The 10,375-nt window shown below is 36.3% G+C and overlaps 1 protein-coding gene across 1 annotated transcript in view; it reads right to left on the bottom strand.

The window, feature by feature from the left end:
• Positions 1–10,375, bottom strand: part of EXT2 (exostosin glycosyltransferase 2) — an 81,922-nt gene that overhangs the window by 37,946 nt on the left and 33,601 nt on the right. The window contains exon 7 of the mRNA XM_009277472.2: positions 6,662–6,793. Coding sequence (XP_009275747.1) covers positions 6,662–6,793 — 132 coding nt within the window. The remainder of the gene's footprint in view (positions 1–6,661; positions 6,794–10,375) is intronic.

Below are 10,375 nucleotides of genomic sequence, written 5' to 3'. Positions count from 1 at the left end.
AGTCATCGTCCCTCCCTCTGTCCCCCCCCCCCCTTTTTTTTTTTTTAAGTTAATGACTCCCATTACATAAAATAAAGCTGCACAGTTATGAAGCCACAGGAGGCACCAGGCAGTGCAACAAACAAGGTAAGAACAACGATGATGAGACCCTCACCTTTGGCCAGCAAAATTGTGCAGTTCCTTTGGGTGCATCTCAAAACTAGCTTTGCTAAGATTAAAAACATGTCTCTCACTTGTATGTTTATGTGTCTACTTCTAAGCTAAAGACAAAGCAAAAAGCTCTTAGAGAAAATAAAACCCATCAGTGTTAAATGGTTAGGTGTAGTCTTAAGAACTAAAATGTCATTCAAGTGAAATATATGAAATCCAGTTTCTGATTCTGTCAACCAAATCCAAAAATTTGTTGTTCATGCCTCAAAGGACATAATTTACAATGGAAATAAACCTACACACTAGATGCTAGCCACACAACATAGAAAAACTGTGAGGTTATCTATCATTGTGTAAGAGAAGAATCCTAATCTCTGGGCAGGTAAGTTAAATAACCAACTGTTAAATCATGTTTCTCACACACACACACAAAAAAATCAATATTTATAGCTGAATACATGTGGTATACTCAACTCGTCCATAATATCAACACTGGAAAAACATCGATAAACTGAAATTTATTTAGTATAAGAAAGAATATCTATCTTCTAACATGGTAAATAAAGCAAAATTTCGCCCAGCTGATTCAAACCATCACAGAAGGTAGCTGGAAATACAGCAGGAACAGAAACTAATATTGTTCAATGGAAAAAATACCAGATGTGCATTGTCCAGAAAAGTACTAGCTTGTTCTCATTTACAGGTAAATAAAAAAGCATATGTTAATATTTGCTTAACGCTTTGAAGATGAGGCACGGTACTAGGATGGAATTACAGTTATAACAGTGGCATTATCTGGAGACTGAGGGCTGTAAAATACTAGTCAAAGAGCTTAGAAATAGTTTAATTGTTTAACAAGTGTCAACTGCCTGGTAACTGGCAGAAGCCCACAAAGTATTCTGTAAATGAACATCCTACTTAAGCTTTGCTAAATGAATGGCACTTTTTGCACTAAGTTAATTTGGCTATTTTAGTTTAAACCAAACGATGGTGCTGTTTTCTGCCTCACTGGGAGAAATGAAATCTGGTATGTTTATTGTTCGGCATAGTGATATCCTCAAGTGATTATTAAACTATGGTCTGTATCATCCAAGGTCAAAGCTCAAAAGCAGCCCCTGACAAAAAAACCTCTAATGTTTTATAGGTCTACATTACAAACAGGCTTGAAAGAATTTCAACAAAAGTAACTAAAGAAATCTGGAAAAACCCTGTCTTACTCATTTTTCAGAAACCCGTATATGTTAGCAAGGTATGAGGCAAAGTAAGAGAAGAATTTAAATAATCTACAAAGAAGCACAAGTGAGAAAGTAATTTACCTCTATTAGAGCATAATGAAGTACTTAATTGAAGATAACAGATCACATCTCAAACCTCGGTCATTAGTTCTAATCCAGCCCAAACTGGTAACCATCAGAATGCACACTGTAGAAACAGTCATTTTCTGGCTTCCTTGAACGTAACTGATTGCCCCTGCCTAATGGATAATGGCTGGCCAAGAAATACAAAAGGCATTAAACTCTCATGCTTGCAGCAAAAGACACTCTGAGACACAAAGGACTCAAGTGGTCCAGGAATGAATTTCAGGCCCCCAAAACATCATTTGCCCCTCTTCATTAAAAGGAAGAAATATCTTGCAGTGCATTTTTATGGAAAGTAGTATTCCATAACATATTAACATTTTATATGCTACTAGTTTTCCACTTCCTCAACAGGATAGTGGACGAGTAGGAAAATAAACCACTTTATAACGTGTTTTTTTTTTTCTTTAGAAAAGGCCAACAGTCTTCAGTCAACCCATACAAACACACAAAACTCTTGGATCACTTCCTCCATGTAATGTACTAAGTATGGAGTTAACTGCATATGCATTTATCTTCTGTGTACCTTATACTCCCTTCTGCTGGAAAAACACCCTCCCGCACTGCTGCTGCATCCACACTGTGGTGAAGATACTGAGGCAACAGTCTCAGTAATATTTGAGCCAATATAAGCCAAACTAACGCCAAAAAAAGCAGCCTTCCAGCCACCCGGTCCCTCCCTTGCTCTCCCCCTCCCCCCCCCTTTTTTTTTCCTTTTGCTGGGTAAGTTTTACATGAGGAAAATTATTTCAGTTAATTCGCCACAAGTGAATTAAAAAGTTCAAAAAGCAGGTAGCACATAGAGAGAGAAATCATCATCCAACCATAGAAGAGTGCAGAACTGCCTCTTTTGGCAACAGTACCTGCTTATAGTGGTTTAAAATGTTTGGGAAATTACAGACTCAACACAAGGTGTTTCTTTGTGTTGAGACTTGAGGAATATCTGGGGAACAGGAATAACGCTTATCTATATGCATATCTAGCCATAAGCATGCCTCACTGATTTTAAATGCATGAATATCACTTTCATGCTGACTGTCCAAGATAATAGCCATCCCCTCAGATACAAACATCAATGTAATTTTGCTGAAAAGAGAATAATCATTATTATGTTTGCAGATATGTCCTAATTCCTAATTTGAAGTATCAGAGTTCAAAATAAAGGAAAGAGAAGATCTTCAGAAAATAGCCATAAGTCCCTACCAGTCCTACTTTGCAAGTGACATCAAACTTGAGGCAGCCTTTTGTGAAAAATGCAGCTTTCTCTTCATAGGTGGTGTTGCTACAAACTTACTTAATCAAATATTTGAGGCTCCTAAAAATCTCTTTTATCTAGCACACTTACAGGCTGTAATCTGTTAAATGTTTGCTAACTCAAAATAGATTCAATTCTACTGTACTATAATAAAAACAATAAAAGGCAGTACTACATGAAATCATAGGAAATAGACTGAAATTAGATGATGAGTCTTAAAACTGGAAACAAACTCATGAGGCTGCAATAGCTCAACAAAATGCAGAGCAAAATGTGCACCTTGGAGAGTTATGAGCTACCCTAATTGTCAAAGTAGAAATAATGTTTTTACTGCTTTATTTTACACCTGAAGCAGTTGTAACAATTGAGCAGCAAAGCAATTAACAACCACGACATTTTACCGAGTTCTGTTTTTCTGTTACTTTGCAGGATCCTAGTGACATACTGAGCAAAATTAACCCCTATAAGCACACAAAGAAAACAAAAAAACCTTAAACCAAGGAGACAGGCAGGTAAGCAACCACAGCCAAGGATTCTCTCTAGCTAAGGATTCTCCTTTACGTGATGATCTTGCACAGACAGCAAGCTCTTCTTTCTGTTAGAAAGGTGTATTTGTCCTAGCAAGCAAGCTCATAAACCCATTAAAGCTGGCCTTTTCTGTATAAATATTCCACAGGCAAATCCATGCTCTCATTTTCAAAACCTCACTACTCAGAGCACGGGGATCTGAGCTCTATTAACAGCCTTGTACTGATTAAAGAAGTCGCTGGCTAATTTCAGTAAGCCCCCCGCCTTAAAATGGTGATTGCACCTCTGCACCCTCCATTAATCTGCCTACAGCTTCTACATACTCTTTCTGCAACTTCGCATTCCTATCTAAACTGCATAAGGGGAACAAGAGCATATAGAAGAGCACTGCATTTAACCCTTACTGGCCACAACATCACAAGGAACAACAAGCAGAGCTAGAAGAACTGGATGCTGAGCCATCCGAGTTTGAAGACAGAATACACATGGCAAGTTCTGGAGGTACAGCTCTGGCCAGTAACATGAGAATTTATGACACCCAGTTACTCACACATTTCACTGTGGTATTAATGTTAACTCACAGGTGCTTCATTTTACCAGTTACCTATATCCTGGCCCTGGGGCCAACCTGAAATAATTTGCTTTAAATGCTTCAGTCTTGGAGTTTATTTAAAGAATATGGCAATTTTCTTGTAAATGAGGAACACATTCAAGTCATCTTTAGTTATTTTGTCTTCTTATCAGTTAGAGGATACAGTTGCCACCTTCTGCTACCTCAAATGTACATACATACCTGCCTTCCAACTATAATGTTTCATCCAGGCTTACTAGAAATTGTAACAGTGCTATGAGTGGACATTAGGCACCAGCTTAGAGGAGAAACACTCAGGCTCAAGTGGATCATCATTCCCCGGACAAGCAGACACCAACTGTGGAATTCCAACTAGCGCAATTATTTAAAAAAACCCCAACACTAAAATAACTATTATTAAATTTATTGACTTATTAAATTTACTAGCAGATACTGTATGTATCATCACCTTCTAAATTGTCTGAAGGTAGAAATTGTCTCAAGTTAGAAATCAGCTGAGTCCTGAAAAACATGCTCCCCTATAGACCACAACTGTAATATTCTCTCATCTCAAAGTGATAAAATATATTCACAGAAAAAAAAAATTAATAATCTCAAAGATACACTGGAGAAGGCTCCAGTTATTTGCTTCGAATGAAAGAACAAGGGGCAAAACCAAACAGTATTAGCTGGCTTAAAAAATAATAAGAAAAAAAAAAAATAGAAAAAAGAGCCTCATGGAAGGAAATTTTCATACATGCTCAGAGTAGCTATCAAAATCCCCAGTTAAAGATATCACAGGATTGTGTACTGCTCAAAGATACACTGGAGAAGGCTCCAGTTATTTGCTTCGAATGAAAGAACAAGGGGCAAAACCAAACAGTATTAGCTGGCTTAAAAAATAATAAGAAAAAAAAAAAATAGAAAAAAGAGCCTCATGGAAGGAAATTTTCATACATGCTCAGAGTAGCTATCAAAATCCCCAGTTAAAGATATCACAGGATTGTGTACTGCTGTTCTACAAATTTAACTGCTCTTGAACAATTCCCGATCTGAATTCTATTTTCTTTGACCCTCTGAGAAAGGGTCACAAGCACTCTGTGTTGCTGGCTAATATGGAGCTTACACAGCCCATAAAGGAACTTTTAATGATATTTCTGTTTCATATTGAAGCAAGAAATGAATTCATGCACATACTAAGCAATTTTCATAGACTAGGATAAACATCAAATTCTTTCAACTGAGACATAAAACCACCAAGGAACTGACCATTCGTGGCATGAGAGAGGCACGATACGAGGTGTTAACTCCAACGTCCTGGACAAATTCCAGCCCGTCTAATTGCAGTCAGCCTTCTAACTTTTCTTTGCAATTGCACATTGATACAACATTCCTGCCTACTCCTTGCACTGCCCTAGCGCGGTACTGCTGTTACGTGTTCCTCCACAGTTTCAGAGTTCTGTTCTGTATGTTGCCGTGTCTGTGGTCATAAACCTTCTGCTTAAGAACCTCTAGGTTGAATGACTAATATAAATATTTTTTCCAAGTATATATTAAAAAAAAAAGAAAGAAAGAAAGAAAAAAAAAAAGGAGCCTGCTTGTTGCTCAGAGTAAGATTAGCTTCCCCAGAAATGGATGGGTTTCCAGTATAGGAAAGAACCCAGGAGATGTTTTTGTGTCCCCTTTAAAGACCGAGTAATCCTAAAGCCATTTTCTTCATTTTACTAGGTGTTTCAAGGTGCTTGTTTTGCTAGCATAATCTGAAAGTGTTAAAATGTTCTGATCCCCTTCTTGCAGAGTACGTACTGACTTCTTGTGCAGCTTAATTTCTTCCTTAAATATTGACAAGTGCCACGTTTGCTCTCTAGGCAATGACAACAGTAGATTATTAATACCTTTGGCTAGGCAATGGAAAATCATCTTCTGAAACACAGCAATGAGCTTCTAACTCTTTGTCAGCAACTGTTCACACTCTATTGGCCTGAAGCGTTTAAAGTAAAACACACTCTACTCCTGAGTACTCCTACCCAGCTTTCAGAGAAACTCTCTCTAAACCATCATAAAGTGAGACAGTTAACAGGTTTGGTTTTATTAGTAAAACAAAACTATTTTTTATATTTTGACACAGAGAAAATTAACTGATTATGAGTGAAAATCATCCGCAGGCTTTTATATAGAAAAAATCAGAACCAGCTGCTTGGTGCAGAAGGTCAATTAATACTCCAGTGTTTCTTCTTAACAGAGGTGGGTTCAACCGGTGAAACTATTTTTTATAAGAAAAAAAAAAAACACAGCAAAACTTTGATCATCAGTTTCTGTGTAAGAGAAATTACGTAGAAATAACATGGAGAAAATTGTAGGCATAGGAATAATTTCATCAGAATTACATGAAAGAACCATGCAGATTGTTTAAGATCTTCAGTAATTCCACCGACTACTTCCACTGCAGTTATTAATTTTTAATAGCACTAAATCCAACAGAAATAAAGAAGTGTGTGTGTGTGTGTACGCATGCATGCAAAATAAATAAATATATGAACAAGCAAGCAATTTAGCGTGTGCAACAGCAAAAGTTAAAAGTTCGCATTTCACTGCCAGGACATAAAATGAACTGCTAGTTATTTTGCCAGTTGTCATAAAATATATTAGCTTCATCTATGCAAGTTACCAACACAACACATACACACACAAACACACATACACAGAATTATTACCAAGTTTCATAGCACATACCTTTTATATGAGAAAAAAAACAAACCCACGATTTGTTTTATGAGTGAATCAAATGAATTTACTTACCACAGCTGGGGGATCATTCCATTCTTCATAAGAAATGGCAGCATATGGGTAAATTCTATCATTGATAATCTGAAGAGTAGCAAGAGCAATTGCTTTCATCGATCGAAAATATGCTTCCCAGAACCACCTTGCCTGTAAAGAGAATGAAGTTCACTTTCACATTGCACAGATCCAGTGCTTAATAATAAATTTTGGCTTGCCATGCACAATCTGTTCCATGCAGTCTACAAGTCAGGTGAAAATTAAATTAGGAAGCATGTTTATTGTAGCTAGGATATTTCCATAGAGCCTGAAGGCTTCAAACTCAACCCCACCCTCCAAAAAAACAGGATTTACAGCCAATAAAAAGAAGCAGCAGCATTACTTTGCAAGTGATAAAATAGAATGAGAATACTTGAAGGAATCAGTTACTTTCACACTTCTATCACGTTTTCCTCTTGAAAAATGTCAAAAGCAGTTTGACCATAGAACAGAAGAAATTGCTGTTATACTCAGTTTTTCCAAGGCAGAGGAATCCACAGTGCAGCTAAATAGCCAAATAAAAGCATGCAGCCTAAAAGGTGGAACTTAAAAGTCACCTTTTAACATCAATATTAGAGACAGCTGATGAGCTAGAGAATTTCAGTACTCATGAACTCTACCAAACTAATACCTTCCCAAGTCTTCCAAAAAACAAATATTATTTATACAAGTAAATAGTAAGATTTTTACATAAAAGTACATGCCTATGCCAATTTGTTACAATCATTAATCTAGGCTAATTTACAACACAGGCAGTGTAAAATTGCTGAAATGAAGCATGTGATTTTCTTATACACGGCTGCACTGAATTTCACAGATGAGTCGTTTTCAAGCTAAGGTCCTGTATGGCAAGTTTTAATCTTGTCCCAGTTTCTATGTAAGACAGAAATGCTGGAAGAAATGCAGGGTTTTAGAAATGAAAATGTTGGCTTATCTGATTCTCTGTTAGAGACATAAACATACTTTTTAAATGCCTAGAACCATCAAATGATCCTGTAGGACCCCATCCAACCCAGAAGGAAACACGTTTTGCCAATAAATGTAGTTCAAGAGTTTTGGCCCAAGAAATGTGAATTTTTTCAACCTGATTTTTCTTCAGGAAACTCCAGCACCTTGAAGTGTCCAAAAGGTAATTTAATTTGCAGTCTCCCTGTGGTTCAGTATCAACTATAAGAGTATGCGTTTGCATCTAGGTTGTAGAACAGTTAAAACAAAAGACGTTTTTTGATAATTGGAAGCTTAAGAAGCTTTCAGAGCCAGAATACAACTGAAGACAACATACAAATTTGGCCAAGTGCTATTTTGCTCTTGCCATGGATTCCTTAAACAGCAAAAAGGCTCTACAGACAGGCTGGTTTTAATCACATGCTATGAGAATATTAAATAATATAATTTAGAATATTAAGTTACTGAAGGAATACCAAGCTTTTGGAGGTACAGACTTTAAGATGAACCAAAAAGAACTCTCATTTAGCTGTTGTTGCCAGTGTGTCTCACTCTGCAGGTCATTACTTTTTAACAGAAGACAAAGAGTGATTCCTACATGTACACTTCGTGCTGGAGCATTCCTAGGCTAAATAACAGTGTACAGGAAAGATTACAAGTAGGGAAAATGCAAATTCACAAGCAAACTTGCACATGTTCATGCATATGCTACCCTGTACTTCACTCTAAGTGTAAGCTATGCGATTCAGAACTAAAGACCTATTGCCAAAACACTGGCCCTAAAACTCTAGTTTGTGGGTAGTTTGTAAAACAGGTTGTTCAGAATAGCTCTGTTAAATATTTAAGATTTAAAAAATCCATGTTACAATTAAAAAAGCAAACTAGGAACAAGACAAGTACTCTCTGGAGCACTACTTTTATTGTGAGAAAACAACTATAAGCCTTACTACTTCAGAGTATTTCAAAATTTTATTAAGGAGACTGATAAGTATGTCCAAAAATTACACTTCTCTAGAGCTTGTCATCCAGAAAGAGTGCAAAGCAATTTCACTCTAGAACGGAATCACTTTCCTCTTCTTATTTCTCTCCCTGGTAGGACTAGGATAACAGGCCAATTACCAAGAACATAGAACAAAATGAATATTACATCTAACTGTAAAAGCAGAAGAATTATATAAACAGGTAAGAATAAATAATGTCTGCCTTCCTAAAATACCAAAAAGACACTAAATAAAGCAAACACTATATGCTAAGCAAAGACTTAAGTATTCCTTTCCTTATGCCCCATTTCTTAAGAAAAATGTATTATCCAGAACTCAGCAGCAACTGGTTTAAAAAAAAAAAACAAAACGGAAGTAGATTAAGAATTAAAATGGACAAGAACAGTGAACCTCTCTATTAAAGTATCCTAAGTAAACAAGAGTAAGGACACAGATTTCGAATTTCATTTTCACATTAAATAACAGTTTAGAACCACTGCTATAAGCAGCACTAAGTAGGAAAGACAAATTATTTTATGTAGCCTTTTAACATATAACTTTATAAAGCAATTAAGTAGCTATTAATTGTGTGAAATACACACAGGACTGTGTATTTCATTGTTATTAAATGACAGCATTCCTATACTGTTCTAAGATTGTTTATTAATACTGTAATATCTATGATTATCTAGCTTCATAACAATCAAAGCTGTTTTTCCTCCTTCGGCAGAACTAGGATGGATCTGATCTAGCTTCTCTTTGCTGAAAGAATGTTTGCAATGTCAGGCAAGATTACACCTTTATACCAGCAGCAAAACTGGAGAAGAGTGCAGAGGGAATTTACTTTTTATAGACTAATATTTATGTAATTAATTTTTTGTGAAGAGCTAGAAAGTGTTCCCACAGTTGGTTGTAATTTTTTGGAGTTGTGTTTCTTTAAGGCAGAACTCAAAACCTTCTAAGGGGATTTGAAGTCTCCAAACAGATGTTTCAGGGTCTCATTACTTCCTCGCCACCTTGTTTGCTTTTATAAAGCAGAACTGATTAACATGGCTTGCTAGTGTCTGCTGCTCAGCATGCTAAGTTACTAAACAATTTGGGAAAGTTTTCTGTTGGGAAGATGTATGCCGATTTGAAATGTATTTTCTGCTCTACTTGGTGTGGTTGAAAAGCTTATGTTGGAAGGTAACAAATACATACTGGGAGGGATAAAAATCTCATGAACATGTTTGGGATACAGGAGAGAGAAACAACAACAACAAGAAAAAAAAAAAAAAGAGACAGAGATCTGTTCCTGACTCCTATGCCAACTTTCTTGTTTTTCTATGCCAACATAGTTTTTCTGAGCTGTCCATTTCTCTTTTCCATATCTATGAATTCAGATGACAATACTCGAGAGTTTTATATGTATATACATACATATACTGTTATATACTCAAGAGTAGCTTTAATACATCAGGTAATGTTTGTAAGGTATTGCAATTATAACATACTAATTAGAGCTACCTGAAAGCCTTTCAGGATCTTGAAATAAATGATCCACAATTGCAGATCTTGTCTTCCACGTAGCATTGATTATACACAGTCTACAACTATGATATGGTCAAGCTACCATTCCTTTCAACTTGAACTGAAACTAACTTCTAGTACTCTAGTAGTCTGCTTGATGAGGTTTCAGAATTTTCTAAGGAAACAAACTATGTGGACCACAGACTTGTAGAGAATGCTAACTTTGTATACAACTAAATATTGCTTAGGTCACGGGCAA

Source organism: Aptenodytes forsteri, unplaced genomic scaffold, assembly GCF_000699145.1.
Source record: "Aptenodytes forsteri isolate BGI_AS27 unplaced genomic scaffold, ASM69914v1 Scaffold146, whole genome shotgun sequence".
Classification (NCBI taxonomy): Eukaryota; Metazoa; Chordata; class Aves; order Sphenisciformes; family Spheniscidae; genus Aptenodytes; species Aptenodytes forsteri.
This window is presented reverse-complemented; position numbering and strand designations above follow the sequence as displayed.